The sequence below is a fragment of the Cydia pomonella genome, chromosome 9, assembly GCF_033807575.1.
Source record: "Cydia pomonella isolate Wapato2018A chromosome 9, ilCydPomo1, whole genome shotgun sequence".
NCBI lineage: Eukaryota > Metazoa > Arthropoda > Insecta > Lepidoptera > Tortricidae > Cydia > Cydia pomonella.
Genome location: NC_084711.1, coordinates 2,474,174 through 2,498,717, shown reverse-complemented (window position 1 = coordinate 2,498,717; position 24,544 = coordinate 2,474,174). Strand labels below are relative to the sequence as shown.

General features: G+C 38.2%; 2 protein-coding genes and 1 long non-coding RNA gene across 6 annotated transcripts; 1 reads left to right on the top strand and 2 right to left on the bottom strand.

Moving 5' to 3' along the window:
- Positions 1-1,155: 1,155 nt before the first annotated feature.
- Positions 1,156-6,025, bottom strand: LOC133521121 (germinal-center associated nuclear protein). Its single transcript, XM_061855885.1, has 8 exons — positions 5,841-6,025; positions 5,647-5,763; positions 5,413-5,574; positions 4,769-4,927; positions 4,154-4,438; positions 2,751-2,888; positions 1,846-2,035; positions 1,156-1,382 (listed from the first exon to the last, which is right to left on the bottom strand). The coding sequence occupies exons 1-8, from the start codon at positions 5,924-5,926 to the stop codon at positions 1,284-1,286; spliced, it is 1,236 nt and encodes a 411-aa protein (XP_061711869.1). The 5' UTR covers positions 5,927-6,025; the 3' UTR covers positions 1,156-1,283.
- Positions 6,026-6,053: 28 nt separating this feature from the next.
- LOC133521119 (uncharacterized) lies at positions 6,054-17,287 on the bottom strand. The gene is made up of 2 exons (XM_061855884.1): positions 16,692-17,287; positions 6,054-6,223 (listed from the first exon to the last, which is right to left on the bottom strand). The coding sequence occupies exons 1-2, from the start codon at positions 17,148-17,150 to the stop codon at positions 6,110-6,112; spliced, it is 573 nt and encodes a 190-aa protein (XP_061711868.1). The 5' UTR covers positions 17,151-17,287; the 3' UTR covers positions 6,054-6,109.
- LOC133521120 (uncharacterized) lies at positions 11,930-17,219 on the top strand. Of its 4 annotated transcripts, none has more exons than XR_009799863.1 (4): positions 11,930-12,822; positions 13,057-14,003; positions 14,161-14,337; positions 14,975-15,257. It is a non-coding gene; the product is annotated as an uncharacterized LOC133521120 (long non-coding RNA). The 4 variants fall into 4 exon arrangements; XR_009799862.1 differs by having other exon boundaries at positions 14,972-15,257; XR_009799860.1 differs by having other exon boundaries at positions 13,057-14,337; positions 14,972-17,219.
- Positions 17,288-24,544: the final 7,257 nt, after the last annotated feature.

The following is a 24,544-nucleotide window of genomic DNA, read 5'->3' as shown; positions in this document are numbered from 1 at the left end:
CATTCAGTTATCAACAACCCTTTATCAATGCTCTAACTTTTTATGTATTTATATGTCTGTTAATCATGAGAAATCATTTATGCATTCTGCGAATCTTCGACGAATTAATTATGGTCATATTGCATGCAAGTTCTCAGGAAATTTCACATATTTAATTTAATTATTTACACTGATTTACAAATAAAACTACAGTTATCGATAGTTGTAGTACATCCCTAGTTCACAATGAAAAATAATATAAAATATCTTATTTTCGATGTCTTTATAGCCTGCTGACCCAAAATAAGGTCAAAAGTATCTAAAGCAATACTTACCGGTCTTCATCCAAGGGAAATTTCGCCATAAAATCCCTTTTTTCGTGATTTTCTCGAGTGGCTCGCTTGACACATATTTCACACTTAGTAAACCGTTTTCTCGGTGGCATTGTAACAAACTCGTTCTTTACTCTGATCACGGTTCACTATTTTCGATATTTTCACTAAATAATAAAGAAATTGCACGAAATACCCGAACAAAACATTGAAGCCTTCATAACAAACAAAACAATTAGGCTGACAGTTGACTTGATGTAAACTTGACAGAATAAATAGCACTGACGTTTTATTTTTCTTCGTTGGCAAAGATTTGCGAAACAAGTTCCATACAAAACTTATTTTGTTCCTAGTTGCGCCAGCCTGATCCTAGCTACTATGATGACTAGAGAATAATTGATGCAATTTTCCTATCAAAGGAAGTAGGTAGGTTACTAAAGTGGCATTAGTAATCGCAACTAAAGTGATAAGTAAACATAAGTGTAACTCATCATTATCATGTCATTTAAACGTCTTTATTTTCCTTGTATTCCAAGGATTACGTCTTAATTCACGTGACGGGTGAAATCAAATTTCAAAGGTAATTGTTAATTTTCACGGCCTTCCGTTATTCTGATTGTATTTGTTATTTAGAGAAAAATGAACCTTATCAGTAACACTTTCAATCTGCATCATAAAATACAGCACATTATTTTTTGTCACATTTGACCGGTTCGAGTCCCGACTGAGGCAAGCGATTTTTCATAAATCCTTAAATGCAGTATTTATTGTTTTTAAAAACAAAGGAAAGTCTCCTTTACACAAAATGTGCTATTTACAATATTTAAGGTAGTTGCCATCCATGTGGCATTCGATTTTTTCGCCCTGTATATATTACATTGCCAAGAAAAGGGTTAAATAAAAGATTAGCACCATTATCTGCAACCAGAAACAGTTTTATGAGACCCGCCTTCTGGTGTAAATTGTGGTTTATCAAGCACCGTAAGCATACTCTTCAGAGCGATATGTGAACACATGCTCGTGTGAGAGATCCGTTTTCTGATCCAGGAGCAGTAATCTTGTTGGCTGATGCTGAAAATGTAAAACCTACAATTACTCAATCTGGACTTTAGACATTTTATTTAAATTACCAAGTTACTAAACACGTTCACAGTCCAGTGCCCCAGTTATGAGTCACGCTGAACTATATACGTACGTCCGTGCCCCACTTATGGGTCACGGAGATATGACCAGGTACGCACTTAGATTAGTATAGCTTCATACAGCGTGATAGATTTATTTTGGCTAGTTAGACAACAGCATACAGAAAGTTATTGGTGCGTGCTTATTTTTTTCGTAGTGACCCATATGTGGAGCCGTGGAGCGTCATTAAAGTAATTTGCTTGGACGTACGAAGAAATGCATATGTGTAAAATGGGGACTGTTAACGTGTTAAATGCCAAATTCAACAACCACAACGAAGCAATGTAGAGTTGAAATAAATGCACTCGAGGCAATCAGATTTTTGCTGTATGTAGTCCATCAACGTTCGTACCGTAGCGACATCTGCCTTGAAGTTTCCTTTAGTAAACCGTACGGCGCCGTCATTGGCCACCAGCCCGTAGTGCGCGCACGCGCTCGCCGCCGCGGCGTCGCTGTCCACACGCAGCCAGCCACGCAAGGCACTTAGAGGGACTGCTAGTTGCTTGCTGTTGTATGCAGCGCTTATTACTTGTAGGACGCGCCTGGAAATATAGACGTTCGTATATAAACTAAATACTACGGAATCAATGAGCACTATATGCTGTGTCATCATCTAACAAATCTTAATTGTTACTGCAAAAACTAAGTCCTCATACGCGGGACATAATGACACAGGCCGATTTCCACGAGTCAGAGGCACAGGGAGTCAAACATAAATATAGCACCAAAGTGCAAGTGAAGTATTTTATTGGGTAAATTAACCAACGACTGGCATTGAGCAGCGCCATTGTCACTTATTGAAAAGCTGGTTTAAAATAAGAGCGTTTAACATTGTCCTTTCGATATGGGTGATGTATGATCTTTAGAGAAAAACAGGTGCTGGAGTGTGTACTATAGAGACCGTGCGTGTTGGAGGGTCTGCCATCTCGTGAACGCAAACAATTCACGCTTCTAAGCAGGTGCTGCCCCCTACACTTCACGCTAGCTCTATTTCGCATCTTAGGGTCTGCCATCTAGTGGCTTAAATATAAAAAAAAAAAACTTGACATAATGCTTCGCGCTCCATATGACATCAAGTCCGTTTTGGTTTAAGAACAATAAACGTTTAACTACACAATGAATAAATAAATATAAAAAGGCGCTTTTTATTTTTTTATTTCTTTGTAGTCGTATCCGGATCAGACAATGTCATATGAAACGCTCTAAGGGTGAAGGTATCAATCACTATTGTTGAGGTTTCAACTGGAGTATACTTACCTTTGCAATGTCGGCAGATACAAACACAAGGCACAGTATGTCAGCGGGCAGAGGTTATCCAGCTGCTTGCACACTTGAATGAAATTGCCTTTCCAATTCGCTGCTGCTATTTTGTATGCTAACTTTAAAGCTGCGTGACTGAACAACAAAGAGTAACTTAGTAAATCCGTGGATAAGGTGACAACTTCGCAAGTGATGAACATACATCGTTATCGCGGGCGCAGGAACAAGCCTGTCGAAGAACACGTGTAACAGAATGTCTGTTTTGTATAAACGGAATATTCTGCCTACACATTCTAAGCGTAAGTTTTCGTTGAAAAAGGTCAATCTAACTCGCATTTCACTATGTAAACGTTTACTTATGAGTCAACGTGTCAACTTGAATAATAAGTCACTAATGTATTTAATTTTTATATCAGTATTTACTTCTTAAAGTATTTAATTTTGATTTTTGTAATAGATGACCAAAATTTTGTCTAAATTGTACACTATATTTTAAACTCATAGGTACATATAAACGTTATTGTTTACTTGTCATAATCTTTGAGTACTGTCAAATCGTTGTTCCTCCCGCGATAACGATGTATGGTGATGAATAACCTTGCGTAAGAGTGAGACAACATGTTTCGACCTCTCACTCCCACTCATGGTGTCTCATAATGTCGTGGTTAAGCCATATATGTGTGGCTTTCCGTGATTTCCATCCTTATTCACATAACAAGCATAACTTTTCTGGTGTAAAGGTCCTATTATGCACATGAAGCATAAGGACCCTTCTGTGATGGAATGCTACATATCAATATTTCGTTTTAAGCAAGTAACACACATTTTCAAAATAAAATCCATGACCGAGAAGGTAATGGAAAAAAGAGTAAAAAATTCCTAGATCAGTGGTGGGCCAACTTTCTTCATGGAAAGTATAAAAAAAATAATAGGGCCAGAATTACAGCAAAAATGTTGATTTACAGTACATATGGTGCTACTTTACCGCACTAGTGCAAAAATTAGCATATTACGTGACTGTGTCGAACATTTAAAGGGCCATATGTACTGTAAAACGTTGTACGATACATGTGCGAATAGGTAATTCGTAACTCGTGTCGATTTAAAACACTCCCTTCGGTCGTGTTTTAATTTATCGCCACTCGTTTTGAATTTCCTATTTTTCGCACTTGTATCGTAATGTACTATTGCGATTATGGTGGGCCATATACTAATTATTTCATAGAATCGGCAGCGGGCCGGATAAAATCCTTACGCGGGCCAGTACTTTGCACACCACTGTCCTAGATACAGTAGATACTAAATAATGACCGTTTGATTGTCCCAATTTGTAATTTTAGTACAAGATTGGTCCAAATCAGATAGATTGGGCAGTAAATTGGCCAAATATAAATGCTAACCTTTTCAAATTATTTGCCAAATTCAAGTATCTATACATGGGATGCACATCATCCAGATTGCATAATATATACAAACTTTCCACCAACTCTTTGTCACACTTAAAGATATTTTCATTCTTATTGTTAGTAATATTATGGTTCAGATTTAATTGCTCCATCTCAGTAGTTACATCTTTTGGAGTTTGGTGCATGGAGTCACTACAGCTTAGGAACCACTTTAAACACTCTAGAAGTAATTTTTTGTTCAACACTGGATCATATGCTTTAACTGGATATTCACATAGTCTGAAAGAAGAACAATATTACAATATATAAAAAAATATCGAAGTATTTTAATGGTAAGTATTGCCCAATTATTATTATCCTTTAGTGTTAGTGCAGTGGTCTAAAATTATTGGTTTGAACTTGGGTCGTGCCATAAAGAACAAAAAAGATCATTCTCAAATAAGGGTTCATCCATTAATTACATCACACGAATTTCTAGGTTTTTTGTAGAAAATTAGTTATTATGAGAAGAAACTTTTTTTGTGAATAATAAATAACATATTCAACAAAACTTTGCAACAAATCAAAGCTTAATACTTGTTTGAGAGTATGTTTTTCAGTAATACTTACTTATAACCAAAATAAACATGGAAGCGTATCATGGGCTCCAACAAAGCCATGCATTCCTTAGCCGAGAGCCTCTGCACTGTCATGTCCTGCCGCACTGCTCGGAGACGGTCACTCACAAAGTCATATATAATTGTTATATTTGTATCTTTTTGTGCTATTCTAGAAGATTATATTGCAAGTGAAATGTTTATATGAGATTCAATACACAAACAAGTGATTTCTTTAACTGTAAGCAAGGGTGAACACCACTAATAATGTGTTGTTGGAAAGTATCTAAAATTTAGAATTCCACTAGGTAAAATTTTTGAAATTTCTCATTTAAAGACTAAATATTGTTAGTCCTAAGGGCCATTTATTTATGACCACTTAGCACCAGTTACACCAACCACAGTTAACAGACTGATCAACGTCCCACAGCAGAGATCCATGAAACTTACCATACAACAAAATTTTGCGAATGCTTTAATGGTGACAAACGGGTTGGTGCAACCAACCCTTAAGACTACAAACTCACTTTATTATAACATTAAACATAATGCATTCTACAAATAAAGTATAAGTGACTTGGCATAGCTGTAAACTTATATTTGTGTCTGTTTAATTATAGAACAAAATAATCTCAAATAACATTCACATACACTTACTTTAGTAATAGATGTACTACAGTATCTTGGAGGACCGCATAGGGCCGCAGCAGCCGTGGCACGGCGACCATTGAGTCTGCAGCAGATCGGCTGTAGCTTTTCACCAAAACCTTCTTACCATCTATAACCTCCAAAACATGTACCATTCTGGCTTTTTCTCGCCTGTAATTAGCATATAAGTTAAATATCATTTATAAATATTTATATTACACTAAAATCAAAATAAAAACTTACATTTTAACTTCATCTTCAGGGCACATTGATAGACAAATGCCTTTTATAATTTCAGTATCTTTGGATGCTTCAGAATTGAATCCATTGCTTATTTTGCTTCTGGGTTTGTTTTTTGGCCTGTAAACAATATATCGAAATTAATGTAAGACTACATTCTGATGATACAATAGGGAAAAGTAAATTATGAAACTTACGCTGAATTTACATCTTTGGCAATCACTGTGCTGTTTGTTTCGATAGGTTTGCTTAAATTCTTAGTGTAGAATTCAAAGTACGACATAATGCACTCACTATATTAGTTATTTATACAACATTAAGCAATACAAAAGTTTTTATGAGATTTGAATTAAAATTTTCATTTCACCTACAGTCAAATCCACAAATCAAAATTCAAAACATTTTTTTTTTTTTTTTTTTTTTTTTTTTTTTTTTTTTTTTTTTTTTTTTTTTCTTCTTCTGGCTTTTACTCCCTGCCAATTTGCACAGGGTGAATTCGCCAATGTCGGTGTTGACTTTCACACGAGAGGAGAATGTTCGGTAATATTTTGAGCTTGTGGAAGGATGTGGTAGGGAGAACCTAAAAAACAAATAACTGTTATGGACATCACAAACGAACACAAAGAAAAAAGCGCGGGAAACGTGAAACGCGGCGGTCTAGTTTTTTGTTTCTCGTACATTATTTTTATTGTAATATCAGGAAATCGGCAATTTGTATATAATTTTTCACATATTTTGTATATATTCTTTTATTTGTATATATAATTAGTGGATTTCTTCATAGTTGGTAAGTTTTTTCTAGTAAATTTTCTATGGGGGACGACGATCCTCCTGATCCTGGAGGTGGAAACCTCCAGGTCGGATGTAATGTGACCGTTGATTCGGCAATGGATACTGACACTTCTGTGGGTAGCAGGAGTGAACGTAAAAGAAATAAAGTACAAAAAAGATGCAAAAATTGCAATAAAAAAAGAAGGAAAAATAATGGCGGGGAATATTCGTGCGATTGCCAGGAAAACATACAAAACTCCCAAGCTCTTTCGAGTTCTAGCACGCAGCCTACCATAATCCCCTCTGACAATTTAAATACAAATATAAACAATAGCGCTATTAGCACCAAGGTTGGTAGGAACTTATTTTCAAATTCAGATGTTGCACCCTTTATGGTTCACGTCCAACTCAAACAGACTGAAGCAAGCTCATCTCTGCACCCGGTATCTTTTGGGAAATTCCTCGTCAAAAAGGCCTTCAGAAACATTATTAACGGAAGTGTTAAGCGCATTGGCAGAACTCGCATAGCAATGTCATTCTCAAATTATTTAGATGCAAATTTATTTGTAACTGACCCGTGTCTCGAGTTAGAGAATCTTACTGCATACATACCGTCTTTTTCTGTGACCCGTATGGGTTTGGTTCGCGGCATTCCTGCACAGTGGTCGGATGAAGAAATTTTGTCAAACATTTCCGTGCCCATTGGGTGTGGAAATGTTCTTAAAGTGCGGCGCTTAAACCATAGAGTTACGGTTAATGGTTCTGTTTCGTGGCAACCCTCTGAAACAGTTGTTTTAACTTTTGATGGCCAAGTTTTACCAAAACGGGTATTTTCGTGCTACAACTCACTGACTGTTGAATTGTATATTTTCCCCACAATTCAGTGTTATAATTGCACTAAATTCGGACACACCAAAACTAATTGCAGATCAAAACCAAAGTGTTTTAAGTGTGGTCAAATGCATTCCGGTCATACCTGTTCAGTGGAGGAAGAAGATGCCATTTGCTGCTTATGCAATGGTTTTCATTTCGCCACGAACAGGGCTTGCCCGGAGCATAAGAGACAGAAGGATATTAAAATAACTATGGCCAATAATTGTATTTCCTACGGCGAAGCTGTCAAACTACATCCTGCAGTTTCTAAATCATTCGCCGATGTCCTTCTGACACAACCACAGTTACAGTCCCAGCCAAATTTACATCACAGAGTCCATAATTCAGCCCCGAGCACAACCATGCAGTCCCATAGTTACAAAAAAACAACTTTTTTGAAGCCACGTCCAGTAAGAAAGACCATGACAGGGTATGATGTAGCAGCTCATAATGCGCTAGTTAATGAGTATACCATTCCATCTCCTCCAAATGGCTGTGCACTACAGCAAGATTCTCGCAAAGAGAATACATCAGTAGCTGACGAAATTCAAGCCCTAATTAATCATTTATCTCAGCCCAATGTAAAACTACCGTCCCACGTTGCCCCCATGCTTGATGTACTTGTTACAACTATTAAAAATAATGGCCACAATTATTCAGTGGAATTGCAGAAGCATAATAAATAAAAAGCAAGATCTAATACATTTATTAAACAAATTTCAACCTTTTGTTTTTGCCCTCTCTGAGACATGGCTAAAGCCTGGAGCTCTTCTTAGAGCTACTGGATATTCATGTCTCAGAGAGGACCGTCCTGGCGGATGGGGCGGTGTAGCTCTACTCGTCAGGAATTCCATTTCATTTTCACCTTATAATCTTCCATCCCATAGCGATGATTTTTCAATTGTTGCTGCCATTGTAAATAACATCTGTATCATTTCTGTATATATACCTCATCCATCATCATCCATTTTTGATGAGCTTGAACAAATAATTTCTTCTCTCCCTAGGCCCGTGTTAATTTTAGGAGACTTTAACTCGCATCACCAGTTTTGGGGTTGTTCATCATCTAATTATAATGGAGATCGTCTCATACATATCTTAGACAAACACAACCTTTGTGTTTTAAACACTGGCTCTCCAACCCGCCGAACAGCGCCAACAGAGTCAATTAGCGCTATTGATTTATCTATTTGTTCGGTCGATCTTGCATCCTCTCTCTCTTGGCATACCTTAGATTCAACATATGGGAGTGATCACTACCCTATTATTATTACATTTCCATCTTCCATTCCTCCATCTCCAAAACCTAGCCCTAGGCTTAAGTATAATTTAAGTAATGTTGATTGGAAACTTTTCAAAAGCCGCGTAGAGGAGAAATTGTTGTGTTTGCCCACTATAGATGCTAGTAGTGTAGTTAGCTGCTCAGTTGCCTTAGCCCAGACGATTACCGAAGCAGCTGATGAAATTTTCCCTGTAAAAAACAGTGTATCAGGTAAAATACCTTCTCCTCCTTGGTGGGATGATGATTGTTCTCAAGCAATCAGAAACCGCAAGGAGGCAGAGAGAAGTTATCGTCATTCGATGACAAATGAAAATTTCGAGATATATATACAAGTTGCTCGTGAGACTAAAAAATTACTGCGCAAAAAAAAGTTCGAAGGCTGGAGACGATTTTGTTCATCTCTTAGTCCTAACGTGAAACCATCCATAGTATGGAATAATATTAAAAGATTCAGACATGCTTTCAATGAGCCATCTAGACAGACACTTCCTCCTAACCTTGCTAATCATTTCATGGACAAATTAGCACCAGCATCAGTCCCCGAAGAACATGTTTTCCACCCCGCTGCCTTTTCATTTGACTCTTCCTATTATACTGTATTTAATGGGCCTTTTAAAATAGAAGAGTTAAAAGGTATACTAAGTAGTTTAAGAGATACTTCACCTGGGGATGATGGAGTCCCATATTCCTTTTTAGCAAATGCTAGTGATGGTATTCTCTCTTATTATCTGAATATAATAAATTTTGTCATCCAATCTGGTACAGTCCCGGATTCTTGGAGATCTCAAATAGTTATTCCTATATTAAAACCCAACAAACAAGCAACAGATGTTTCTTCTTATCGTCCAATTGCCCTTTCTTCAGTATTTGTTAAAGTAGCAGAACATTTGATTAAAAACAGATTAGAATATTTTGTAGAAAAAAACCAATTACTTTCTCATAGTCAGTTTGGATTCCGAAAAGGTAGATCTACCTATGATAGTTTGGGTATATTAGTTGCAGAAATTAGATTAGCATTTTCTAGAAATGAGTCTGTAGTAGCTGCTTTTCTTGATATAAGTGCCGCTTATGATAATGTCTTAGTCTCAGTATTACAAGCAAAACTTCATAGATTAGCTGTACCAATAATGTTAAGCAATTTTATAATAAATCTTTTATCAGAAAGGTCCATTAGCCTTCTTATAGATGACAACAATAGGATTTCCCGTTTAGTTTGGAGAGGTCTTCCACAAGGTTCCGTATTAAGTCCATTGCTATATAATATCTACACATCCGATTTAGAGTCATCCTTAAATGGCACTGTCAGAATTTTGCAATATGCTGATGATTTATTATTATATTCACCAAACCTTTCTATTGAACAGGCCAGTAGATCCATTACTTGTTCTTTGGGTTTTTTGAAGTTATGGTTAGATTCAAATGGTCTGGAACTCTCAGTTCCTAAAAGTGTTGTAGTTTTGTTTACTAGAAAACTGTTTCCTCCTCCAATCAATGTGCAATTTAATAACTGCTCCATTCCCATTAAAGATAAAACCAAGTTCCTAGGTGTTATTTTAGATAATAAATTAACAGGTCTTCCACATTGTGATTACATAGTTTCTAAATGTGAAAAAAATATTAATATCCTTAGATGCGTTTCAGGAGTTTGGTGGGGTTCACATCCTCTTTGCATAAAATTAATGTATAATGCCTTGATAAGAAGTATTCTAGATTATGGAACATTTTTGTTAGAGCCAGGATTTGTAGCAGGCTTCCAAAAATTAGATCGTATTCAATCAAAAGCCCTGAGAATGATATGCGGTGCCATGAATTCAAGCCCTATCAATGCTATGCAAGTTGAGTGTGCTGAGCCTCCACTCCATTTACGACGCCAATATCTTTGTGATAGGTTTATTTTCCGCTGCTCCCAATTTTCTAATCATCAACTCTGGGTTATCTTGTCTAACCTCCTGCTTCAAATAACTACTTCTAACTACTGGAAGCACAAGAGTCCTCCATGTTTGATTAAAAGTTTTCAAAAACTGAAATCTATTTCAGCTCCCACTGTTTGCTCTTCAACACTTCCCATTTTCCAGTATGAATATGAATCTGTAATACTTGATCCTCCAGTTCTCCTTAATATCGGCATTTCTAAGAATGATGTTGAACAAAATCAACAATTCCTGGGATTCATTGGAACAGATGGCCTAGCTGCTGATCATATATACACAGATGCTTCTAAGATGTCTGACAATGGGTGTGTTGGCATTGGTGTACTTCACACCCAGTCTAATATTTACCAAAAAATAAAGTTGCCTCCAGAATCCTCTGTGTACAGTGGCGAGTGCTTTGGAATTCTGAAAGCAATAGAATTCATCATTATAATGCATCTTAAAAAAACTATTATTTTCTCAGATTCTCTAAGTTCACTTCAGGCAATAGCTAAATTTCCTTTCAAATCTAAATCTAATAACCCAATTATTTATCAAATCCGTAGCCAACTGTTAAAATGTCGTCTTAAAGGGTATTCGGTTTCCATTGCCTGGATCCCTGGACACAGAGGTATTAAAGGTAATGAAAGGGTGGATGACTTAGCTCGAGATGCCATTAGTTCTGGGGACATGTTTCCGTTTAGGAATGTTGCTGAAGACCTGTTGGCACTGCCTAAATTATATCTAAGAATGGAATGGACAAAATTATGGGCATCTGGTGCGGGTGCCGCTGCGTTACATTATCGTAGCATACAAACAACAATTCCTGCCAAACCTTGGTTTGCTAAAATCTCTTTGCCAAAGCCTGCAACTAGTATGTTGATTCGTATGAGATTGGGCCACGTATGTACACCGGAACACCTGAAACTACAAAATCGTGTGGCCAGTTCTGCATGTATTTGTGGAACTGATCCCGCTGATCTTAATCATATCTTTTTTTCTGGTAATTGTAACCTATATGACCGTTCTATATTATTAAGACAGCTGTCAGATTTAAAAGTTCCGTTTCCCACATCTATTACAACACTCCTGTATATTAATGATTCATCTCCATATATATTTAAATCATTGTATTCATTTATTTCACGTCACAACATTAAACTTTAAATTATTTGAATTAACCTTTTCCTGATCCTTTTCCAAAATTCCGTCCTACCCGTTTTAATGTAATCCTTAATTCCGTTTCCCCGTTTTACTCGTCTGGCTGAATGCGCCAGGAGCGCGAAGCCAATAAAAAAAAAAAAAAAAAAAAAACGAACACATGACGTATACAATTGTTAGCAGATAAGCGGGAAGCGGATGACAGAACGTTAATAGTGCCAACATGAAGGAAGTGGGAGAGAAGAAAACCATATAAATGTATAATGTAGAGTATGTATAAAATTAAAGATATATAATTAGGTCTGAAAAGATAATACTTTATTTATAGTTTAATGTTATTTGCTTGTAAATATTTAATTAGGATAGAAGTTAGAATCGAATCCATGTAACAAAGTAGCGAGCTGAAGCATATAGGTCGTGGAACATTATCGGGCAATACATCGTACAGTGAGTAGCTACACTTTGAGCATGCAAAGAAGATGTGGTCCAAGTTGCCCTCATCAAGCCCACAATCACACAATGAGTTCGCACGAACACCTATCATAGCCAGAAATAACGGAGTACATACTTTGCCCAAACGTAAACGACAGATGGTGGATATTACCCATTTCGGAGACGTACGGAATCGATAGAACCACGGTTTTCGAGATATACGAGGTTGTATACAGCCATAATGTCTACCTGTCACTAATCTCGAGGTATCCCATTGTTCCTGCCATGTATTAAATAGATCCGACAGTGAACCACTCAGAAGGTCTGTACTGTAAATATCCTCTTTTATTAATCCAATGTCAATAGCTCGTTTTGCCCATGTATCAGCCATCTCATTGCCGCTAATACCACAGTGGCTTGGAACCCATCCGAGAACAATATTTAGGCCCCTTAATTCACACCTACGCAGTACAGCTTTGATTTCTAAAATCAAAGGAAATTTGGCTTTCAGTTTGAATTGGTTGCCTACAATAGCCTGTAGGCAGCTTCTACTATCAGAGAAGATAATAGTTTTTTTAATACTATGGGTCTCTGCATATTTGGCAGCTTCAAGAATAGCAACTGCTTCACCTGTGAAAATCGACGCTTGAGGAGGACACCTAAATGAGAGGACAATATTGTACCGAGGAATCCACACTGCTGCTCCCACACATCTTGCAGGATCTACCTTTGAAGCGTCAGTATAAACCGGTAAATAATCTTGCCATTTACCCAAAAATTTATTAAATTTGTTGTTTGCTGCAGGATCATTTTTGAAAATTCCTATGTCTAATATAACTTTAGGGGTATATATTAGGGTTTCAAATGCCGCCTCAAATAAAGGATTAGTGCCGGATGTATATAAACTTGGGTAAATATTAATTAATTTTGAAAAAGATATCATTATTTTAGGAGAAGTTTTATGTGTCCAATATTGGTTTTCAGTGAGTTCCAGTGCAAGTGACCGCAAACGTGGAAGCAGCAAATGGTTGTAGTAAGAACTGGCTTTGATTAAAAATCTATCGGCAAGATATTGTCTGCGGAGAGACAAAGGAGGCTCAACACCTTCCACCTGCATGGCGTTCTTGGGAGAAGAATGCATAGCTCCGAGTATGATCCTCAAACATTTAGCTTGTATGAGATCTAATTTACCTAGTCCATCCTTATTGCAAGGTTCCATTAAAAATGACCCATAGTCTATATGACTGCGTATGATGGCATTGTACAGTAGCTTCTGACAATATGGATGTGAGCCCCACCATACACCTGACAATGCTCGCAGAATATTGATATTTTTTTCACACTTACCTATTATATACTTGTGATGTGAAATGCCAGACATTTTGTGATCTAAAATGACACCTAGGAATTTTACTGACTCCTTACTTGGAATCATAACACCGCCATAACGGACATCTGCAGCAGGCATGATTCTTCTGCGACTGAACGTGACTACACAACTCTTCGTTGGCGATAGAGTAAGACCATGTTCATCAAGCCAATCTTTGAGGTAACCCAGAGCTGTGTTCAAACTAGCAGCGGCTTTATCTATTGACTTTGCTGAGGTGTATAAGACCAGATCATCAGCATACTGCAAGATATTACAGAAGGATAAGACAGATTGCTCCAAGTCGTAGGTGTAGATACTGTAAAGCAGAGGGCTGAGTACAGATCCTTGCGGGAGGCCCCGCCACAAAGTCCGAGGTGGATGATAAGAATTACCATTCCTAATTTTAATTGACCTACCCATAAACAACTTGGTGACAATATGTACAATCTTCGCGGGAATGCTCAGATGTAGCATTTTTGCCCTGAGCACCGGAAGAAGGACATTGTCGTAAGCCGCAGAGATATCTAGAAAACATCCTAGCAGATATTCGTTTTTTGAAAAGGTAAGTCGGATATCAGTTGCTAAAATGTTTAAACTGTCCATTGTACTACGGCCCTTTCGGAAACCAAATTGAGTGTCAGCTAGAATGCCCTTATTTTCTGCAAACCATTCCAGTCTATTTTTAACCAGGTGCTCCAGTATCTTTCCCATTGTTGCAGAAAGAGCAATCGGCCGATATGAGCTAGCCTCGTCTGGGTTTTTAGACGGTTTTAGGATTGGAATAATTACTTGGGTCTTCCAGTCTCCTGGGATCTCCCCCGTGTCAAAGGCATGGTTTAGGATACCAAGTAGATATTCCTGTGATGATGTATTTAACTTGGACAAGAAACAATATGGTATGCCATCCTCTCCAGGTGTAGTATTCCTTAGTCCATTAAGCACTACACTAAGCTCTGAGAATGAGAAAGGCTTCTCCAAGTCGCTGGAGGTGCATAGCAACGGGGGAAGTAACAAGCAGGATGCTTCGGGGACAGTTGGAGGGGCAAGTCTATCTGCGAACTCTGATAGCCAGGGGGAATCCGTGGTAGTCTTAGACTCTGGATTAAATGAACCCCTGAACCTCTTTACGTTTCGCCATATAAGTGTTGAGGGGGTTCTAGGAGATAAGCTCTCGCAAAACCCCCTCCATCCCTTCTTCTTAGCCTTTGCTAGGAAACGCTTTGTACGGGCCGAGATTTTTTTAAATGAAATAAAGTCATCCAAATTTCCTGACTCATTGAAAGCTTGTTCCGCAGCATTTCTTTTTTTTACGGCTGCTGTGCAGTCAGCGTTCCACCACGGGGGTGATGGAATTTTATGTTTAACAGCTCTCTTTTTTGGGATAAACTTATCGGCAGCTTCTAATAAAACATTTTTAAATTTTAAATATTTTTCGTCTTGACTAATTTCGCTCGTGTCCCACTCTTTTATATTTTCCTCTACATAAAAAGCATAATTGGGCCAGTCTGCTGATTGTATTTTGTGTTTCAGCAGCGGTTCAGGGGAAGGAGATGGAAGAATAGATGAAGGCTTAGTGATAATAATAGGGAAATGGTCACTGCCAAATGACTGACGTAATACCCTCCAGGATAATAAAGAAGATAAACTAGGAGAACAAACAGATAAATCGAGAACTGATTGGGGATTCTGGCCTGGGTATACCCGATGCGTGGGAGTTCCATCATTAATAACTCCTACATTGATGTCATCGAACAGATCCAGCAGGGCTGACGAAAACGAATCTGAATGGTATGATCCCCAGGAGATATTGTGACAGTTAAAGTCTCCTAAAATTATAAGAGGAGGTGGGACAGATGTGAGAATAGATTGTAATTCATCTATATCAACTTCTTCAGGATGGGGGATATATATAGAGATGAAATTAATGCCCATAACCTTGGCAGCTACGGCATTAATCCCATCCGAGTGAGGGGGGATAGGAATTTGGTAGAAAGGGTAACAGCGCTTGATCAATAACGCGCATCCGGCGCGTCCGTCACTACGGTCTTCCCGGAGACATGAGAAGCCCGGGACTCTAAAAAGAGCGCCGGGACGCAACCATGTCTCCGAAATAGCCGCAACAGACACGGCGTGGTCGTTGATGAGCTGAATAAGGTCAGGTTTTTTTGGTATGATACTTCGACTATTCCATTGTAGAAATGTGACCGGGGGGGCCATTGTGGAATGTAAGTCTCTCCGCGAGTGTAACCATTAAGGGTGCAACGTCGTTCGGTAGGAAATCGCTCCATTTAGCGATGATGTTTGTTAAAAATTTCAAACAGAGTTCCATTAGGTCTTCATTGGGAGTGATTCTATTGTAAGAAGAAGAGCCATTCAGAGCCTGACCATTGGGGAGTTGAGGTGGGGGGGTTCGGACGATATTGTTGTGAGCTTCTCTATCATAACCCGGGGACAGAGGGACCCTCGTCCGGGGTGCTCGGTATACGGTCTTACGATACGAAGTGGTGGGCGGAGGAGTGGGCATGGAAGTATTAGGGTGGCATGGGGACTGGGAAGATCGGGAAGAGTCTGTAACCTGCTCAAACATGACTCTTGCTATATCTGAATATGGTCTGCGAACTGCTGAAAACTGTGCTGCTGCTTCTGCGTATGAGATGTTCTGCTCAGACATGGCAAGTTTAATGGCTTTTTGTCTACCATATTCATTGCATACTTTATCTGTAGCAAAATGCCTACCTGTACAAAAGATACATGTCACATGTTCTGGGGCTACATTGCATCCATCACCGGGGTGTTTCTGTGCACACTTATAACATCTAGCATCAGACCGGCACTGTGTTTGAATATGACCAAACCTAAGGCACTTCCTGCATTGAATTACTGGCAGTTGATATACTTCTACCACTAGAGAGGTGTAATAGGCGAAGATTTTCGACGGTAAGGATTGCCCTTCGAAAGTAACTACAACTGATTGGGTTGGCACCCAGGATGAGGAGCCATCATTGTTTGCCACCTTCCGTTGCAGACGGCGAGCCTTAAGAATCTTCCCTTTGCCTTCTTTGAGATTCGTACCATTGACTAATTCCTCCATAGTCCAATCCGAAGGAACTCCACGAACAACTCCCATACGCGATACATGGTATGAGGGGATATCAGCTGTAAACTTATTTTTGTCAAGTAGTGGGTGCTTTAAGAAGCTATTTGCATCAGCTGCTGTGGAGAAAGTAACTGCTACTCTGTTGCGACCTACCGACTTAATACCACCTTCCTTCTGGATGTTGTTTACATTTCCTTGAGTAAGCAAAAGGCCTACATTGATGGGTTTCAGAGAGGCATTGGACGATGGAGCGGACTCTCTAGAGACATGAACTATAAATGGTCCATCATCTTCGGCATTGTACTCTCGGTATTTGCTGTCTAGACTAGGGTGTTTGTATAAATGTGGGTTGAACTCGACTGTATTATTTTCATTTACCTCAACTGGATTATTTTTATTAAACTCTGCCACATTACTAGTATTAGGTTCGACTGTATTATTTGTATTGCCCAACTGCTTGCTAGTCTCTATCGGGTCGATTACAATTTTTTTTGGGGAAGGCTCCAGCTGGGTCGGTGACAAATTCAAGTTGCGTTTACGTGAGGTTGTCTCCCAATTCATGTCATTATCACCGGCCTCATCTGGAGGCTTCTCCTTTTCATTCCCATCCATCCAAACGTCTACAGTATTAACCTACTGTATTGTGTAAATATACCACCACCTGATTAGTAAATAAAGAAAGTTGTTTTATTTATGGGAATAACCTAAAAACGAACCACTCACTCAACGCGCTACTCCTCAATCAATTCAAAACATGTCATTTTGATTTTGAAATGTCACTGTCAAATCAAGTGTCAGTATATTTAAGCTATAGTTTTTAACTCTACACTATCTCTATTGTATCACATCCGTCACATGAAAACAGCACGAAATTTAAAAATTAACCATATGGAGTGTGGAATTAAGAGGAGTGGCATCTCTTATGGTAGAACTGTTGCAAAAGTGTCCAGCTGTCAGCTATAAATAATAGTTCCAAATCTCTCCAGAGTAGCGCTAGAGTAGCTAAGAACCTAGGTATTATTGACGGAGTGAATTGCGCTGTCTATGATTTGATATTTTTGTTCAAGTACTCTAGGTATTGTAGCGCCACCTATTTAAAGTTTTTTGATGGCACTTTTTGGTACATGGAGATTTCGTTCCTTATGTCCACCTTCCGTAATTAACCAGTTGACTGCGTAATAATTAACTCCATAGAAGAAAAAGCGCGGGAAACGTGAAACGCGGCGGTCCAGTTTTAGGTTTCTTGTAAATTTAATTTCCATTTTAATATTATAGATCAGGGAATCAGTAATTTGTATATAATTTTTCACATAGTTTGTATATATTGTTGTATTTGTATATATAATTAGTGTAATTTCGTCGTAGTTGGTAAGTTTTTTCGTATATATGTAATGGGGGATGACGATCCTCCCGACCCTGGAGGTGATAACCTCCAGGTCGGAAGTAATGTTATTATCGATTCAGCAATGGACACGGACTCTTCTGTGGGGAGCAGAAGTGAATTGAAAAGAAATAAAAGTCACAAAAGATGCAAAACATGTAATAAAAAAAGAAGGAAAAATAATGGCGGGGACTATTCGTGCGATTGTCAGAACATCATACAAGAAACCCAAGCTCCTTCAAACTCTAACATTCAGGTTACCAAAAACTCTTCGGATAACTTAAATACAAAAAATGACTCTTCTAATACCAAGGTTGGCAGGAATTTATTTTCATCTTCCGATGTTGCTCCCTTCACGGTGCACGTACAAATGAAACAAACAGATGCAAAATCATCTCTGCACCCGGTGTCCTTTGGGAAATTTTTACTAAAAAAAGGCTTCAGAAACATTATAAATGGAAGTGTTAAGCGCATTGGTAGGACACGTATAGCGATGTCGTTTTCAAATTACGTTGACGCAAACTTATTTGTTACTGATACGTGTCTTGAATCAGAAAATCTTACCGCTTACATTCCGTCGTTTTCTGTGACCCGTATGGGCTTGGTTCGCGGTATTCCAGCACAGTGGTCGGAGGAGGAAATAGTTTCCAACATTTCCGTGCCCATGGGGTGTGGAAAAGTATTAAAAGTACGACGTTTGAACCACAGAGTTGTGGTTAACGGTTCTGTTACCTGGCAACCCTCAGAGACAGTTGTATTGACATTTGACGGTCAAGTATTACCGAAACGAGTCTTTTCATGCTACAACTCTCTTGCCGTTGAATTGTACATTTTTCCTACCATTCAATGCTTTTTATGCTGTAAATTTGGACATACCAAAAATAACTGTCGTTCGAAGCCTAAATGTTTCAAGTGCGGGGAAATGCATCCTGGAAATACCTGTGCAGTGGAGGAGGAGGATGCCATTTGCTGTTTATGCAATGGCTTTCACTTTGCCACAAACAGGTCATGCCCAGAACATGTAAGGCAAAAAGAAATTAAAGTCAGTATGGCAAATAACTGCATCTCCTATGGAGAAGCCGTTAAACTGCACCCAGCTATATCGAAATCGTTTGCTGATATGGTTAAGTCACAACCACATATACAATCAAATTTACCACATAATAGTACTCAAAATTCAGTTACAAACCCTAGTTCGAATATGCGCCCTCCTAGCCATAGCAGCAGAAAAACTATTTTGTTGAAACCTCGTCCTTCTGTTAAAAAGACTACCCATGGCTATGATGTGGCTGCACATCGGGCCATAATAAGTGAATACTCCATCCCTTCTCCTGCAAACGGTTGTGCTCTACGTCAGGAAACAGAAAAGGAAGAACGAGTAGTAATCGCCGAGTCTATTGAGGCCTTAAGAACTCTTTTGTCCATGCCAAACCTTACTTTACCGTCCCACGTTGCCCCTATGATTGACTCTCTTACATTTGCAATTAAAAACAATGGACAATATAATACAATGGAATTGCAGAAGCATAATCAATAAAAAACATGATTTCATTCATTTACTAAATAAATTTAAACCTTGTGTTTTTGCCCTATCTGAGACATGGCTCAAGCCTGGAGCTCTTCTAAGAGCTACTGGCTATTCATGCCTCAGAGAGGACCGTCCTGACGGGTGGGGTGGAGTAGCTTTACTCGTCAGGAATTCTGAATCATTTTCATCTCTTCATCTCCCATCTCATAGTGATGATTTTTCAATTATTGCTGCCATTGTAAATAACATCTGCATCCTCTCTGTATATATTCCTCATCAATCATCTTCTATTTTTAATGAATTAGAACAAATAATTTCCTCTCTACCTAGGCCCTTGTTGATTCTAGGAGATTTCAATTCACACCATCAGTTTTGGGGCAGTTCAGTATCCAACTATAATGGACATCGTGTTTTAAAAATCTTAGATGATCACAATCTTTGTGTCCTAAATACTGGCTCTCCAACTCGCCGTACAGCGCCTACAGAATCACCCAGCGCTGTTGATCTATCCATTTGCTCTGCTGAACTGGCATCTTCTTTCACCTGGCAAACTCTAGATTCTACATTTGGTAGTGATCATTTTCCAATTATAGTCTCATTTCCTTCATCTACACGACCATCTCCGAAACCTAGCCCTAGGCTTAAATACAATCTATGTAATGCTGACTGGAAAAACTTTAAATGCTGTGTAGAGAAGAAATTATTGTTTTTGCCTAGTTTAGATGATACTGACGTAGTTGGTTGCTCGGTTGCTTTGGCCCGGGTGATCACAGAAGCAGCTGATGATGTATTTCCTGTAAAAAATACTGTAATTAATAAAATCCCCTCTCCTCCTTGGTGGGATCAGGATTGTTCCCAAGCCATTAAACAACGAAAGGAGGCTGAAAAACTTTATCGTCATTTTATGACTACTGAAAACTTTGAGTCTTACATGCAGGTCGCACGTGATACTAAAAAATTGTTACGTAGGAAGAAATATGAAGGTTGGAGACGATTCTGTGCGTCTCTCAATCCTAATGTAAAACCTTCCATAGTTTGGAACAACATCAAAAGGTTCAGACATGCATTCAATGAACCCTCAAGGCGTACACTGCCTCCTAATCTTGCACAACAATTTATAGACAGACTAGCACCTTCATCTGTTCCTGAAGAGTTTGTGTTCCAACCTGCAACCTTTTTATATGATCCTTCCTTAGACTCCACTTTTAATTGCCCTTTTAAAATGGAGGAACTAAAAGGTGTTTTAAGCAATTTAAAAGATAGTGCTCCTGGTGAAGATGGTGTGCCTTACTCATTTTTAGTAAATGCCAGTGATGGCATACTTACTTATTATCTGAGCATAATAAATTCGGTTATCCAGTCCGGTATAGTCCCAGATTCATGGAGATCCCAGATAGTTATTCCTATTTTAAAACCCAATAAACCAGCATCAGATGTTTCTTCCTATCGCCCTATTGCCCTTTCCTCAGTATTTGCAAAAGTAGCTGAACACTTAATTAAAAACAGGCTAGAATTTTTTGTTGAAAAGAACCATTTATTATCTCATAGTCAGTTTGGATTCCGAAAAGGTAGATCTACTTATGATAGTTTGTCAATATTAATTGCAGATATACGACTGGCATTTTCTAAAAATGAGTCAGTAGTAGCTGCTTTTCTGGATATAAGTGCTGCTTATGATAATGTATTAGTTTCAGTGTTACAGGAAAAGCTTTTCAAGTTAGGCATTCCACAAATGTTAAGTCATTTTGTAATAAACCTTTTATCTGAACGGTCCATCAGTCTTATAAATGACAACAATAGAATTTCTCGTTTAGTGTGGAGAGGACTACCACAAGGGTCTGTATTAAGTCCATTATTATACAATATCTATACATCTGATTTAGAGTCATCTCTAAATGGTACTGTTAGGGTCTTACAGTATGCCGATGATTTATTACTTTATTCATCAAATCTTTCTCCTGAACAGGCTAGTAGATCAGTCACTTGTTCCTTATGTTTCTTGAGGTCATGGTTAGATTCTAATGGTTTAGAACTTTCTGTTCCTAAAAGTGTTGTAGTTTTATTTACTAGAAAACTATTTCCTCCTCCAATCAATGTGCAATTTGATAACTACTCCATTTCAGTAAAAGATAAAACTAAATTCCTTGGTGTCATTTTAGATAGTAAATTAACAGGCCTCCCACATTGTGAGTACATAGTTTCTAAATGTGAAAAAAATATTAATATCCTTAGGTGTGTTTCTGGAGTTTGGTGGGGTTCCCATCCTTTTTGTATGAAACTAATGTACAATGCCTTAATAAGAAGCATTTTAGATTATGGGACATTTTTGTTAGAGCCTGGATATGTCGTTGGCTTCCAAAAACTAGATCATATTCAATCTAAAGCCTTGAGAATAATTTGTGGTGCCATGAAATCAAGCCCTATCAATGCTATGCAAGTTGAGTGTTGTGAGCCTCCGCTCCATTTACGACGCCAATATCTTTGTGATAGATTTATTTTCCGTTGCTCCCAATTCTCTAATCACCAACTCTGGATTATCTTGTCTAACCTTCTACTTCAAATAAGTACATCCAACTATTGGAAACACAAGAGCCCTCCTTGCTTAATCAAAAGTTTTCAAAAACTTAAATCTATTTCAGCTCCCACTGTTAGCTCTTCATCACTTCCCATTTTTCAGCATGAATATGAGTCTCTTATACTAGTTCCACCAGTTCTCCTGGATATAGGTATATCAAAGAATGATATAGATCAAAATCAACAATTTCTGAGTTTTATTGATACTGATTGTCAGGGTGCTAACCATATGTATACAGATGCTTCTAAGATGTCCACCAATGGTTGTGTCGGTATTGGTGTGCTTCACATTCAATCTAATATTTACCAAAAGATAAAATTGCCTCCAGAATCCTCTGTGTATAGTGGTGAGTGCTTTGGAATCCTTAAAGCATTAGAGTTTATCATCATAATGCATCTTAAAAAAACAGTCATTTTTTCAGACTCTTTAAGTTCTCTTCAATCAATATCTAAATTTCCTTTCAAATCTAAATCTAATAACCCAATTATTTATCAAATCCGTAGTCTACTTCAAAAATGTCATCTTAAAGGTTACTCGGTTTCCATTGCCTGGATCCCTGGACACAGAGGGATTAAAGGTAATGAAAGGGTGGATGACTTAGCTCGAGATGCCATTAGTTCTGGAGACATGTTTCCATTTAAGAATGTTGTTGAAGACCTGTTGGCACTGCCTAAAATATACCTAAGAAAGGAATGGACAAAATTATGGGCATCTGGTGCGGGTGCCACTGCGTTACATTATCGGAGCATACAAAGATCAATTCCTGCCAAACCTTGGTTTGCAAAAATCTCTTTGCCAAAGCCTGCAACCAGTATGTTAATTCGAATGAGATTGGGTCACGTATGTACACCGGAACACCTGAAACTACAAAATCGCGTGGCCAGTTCCGCATGTATTTGTGGAGCTGATCCCGCTGATCTTAATCATATATTCTTTTCAGGTAATTGTAACCTGTATGACCGTTCTATATTATTAAGACAGCTGTCAGATTTAAAAGTTCCGTTTCCCACATCTATTAGAACACTCCTGTATATTAATAATTCTTCTCCATATATATTTAAATCATTGTATTCATTCCTTTCACGTCATAATATAAAATTATAATATATTACCATTCCCTGATCCTTGTCCAAATTCCGACATATCCGTTATAATGTAATCCTTTAATTCCGTTTCCCCGTTTTACTCGTTTGGCTGAATGCGCCAGGAGCGCGATGCCATAAAAAAAAAAAAAAAAAAAAAAAAAAAACTCCATAGAAGAAACTAAAACGTAGTGATTATATGCTCTTTGGAAGAAACTAAAGCGTTTGTCTTTCATAGAATAGTAAAGTTTTAAGTTAGGTTTTTGTTTTATAAATTTGATATATTCGATAAGCGACACGGTTATTTTAAGCGAAGTATCCGCTGCTCTGTGTACTTTCTTTCGGGAGATGTTCGAAGAATGATTACCAACTTATTGAAACCCAGCTTTAATAACGTCGCGATGTTATTGTTGACTGCAACAGGACGTCAATATGACATCGTCATTATAACGACCTGTGGTTCTTTTAACGTCTTAAATTGTCGTACTTTTTCCGTTGAATTATGACGTCCTGAGGCTATGACAAATTGAAGTACTTATCGAGACCACCCGATGTCATAAAATGACGTCAGTAACGTCCAATTACTATCAATTGGAGGAATTTCGTCTTAAGACCTCATAATATGACTTTAATGACGTCGCGATATAACTGTAATAGTACGTCATTATGATGTTTGATCTAAGGTTGTTTAAGAACGCCACTTGTGTAGACACCCTAAGGTCACATCTGCTAAGGTCGACGCGGCGGCAGAAGCGGCTGAAAAATTAAAAATGACCAAATATAGGGTTCGCGGCGCCGAATACAATTTCATACCTTTTGGCGTCCAGACCCTTGGCCCGTGGGGTCCAAGTGCCCTTAAGCTCATTAAGAAACTTTCAAAAAGGTTAGCAGAGGTCACCGGCGACCGCAGAGCCGGCAGCTTCCTCGCTCAAAGAATTAGTCTTGCAATACAGCAAGGAAATGCTGCCAGCATCTACGGCACCATGCCGCAGGGGGATATTTTTTAGTATTTTATTTTAAGTTTAGTATTATTTATTTTTAGATTTAGGTTTTAAGTTTTATAGTTTAGTTCTATAATTGAATTTGTATGAACTGTAATTGATCATATTAAAGGCAATATGACATTTTCTGATGTTGACATGTAATATTTTAAGAATATTATAAATAAATGAGTATAGGTTCTTTTGACGTCTTGAAGTGTCGTACTTTTTCCGTCGATTTGTGACGTCCAGAGGCTATGAAAGATTGAGGTACTTTTCGGGCGGACCACTCGACGTCATAAAATGACGTCAACTACGTCGCAACAGACTCTATTATGACGAAAGATTGCTACTTGGGTTATGATATATAATCGCTCCGTGCATGACTAGCGCCGCTCTAGTGGGTGTGGCACACATTACTTATTTGACAGTTGGCAGCTGCCAAATAGTATGAAGATGT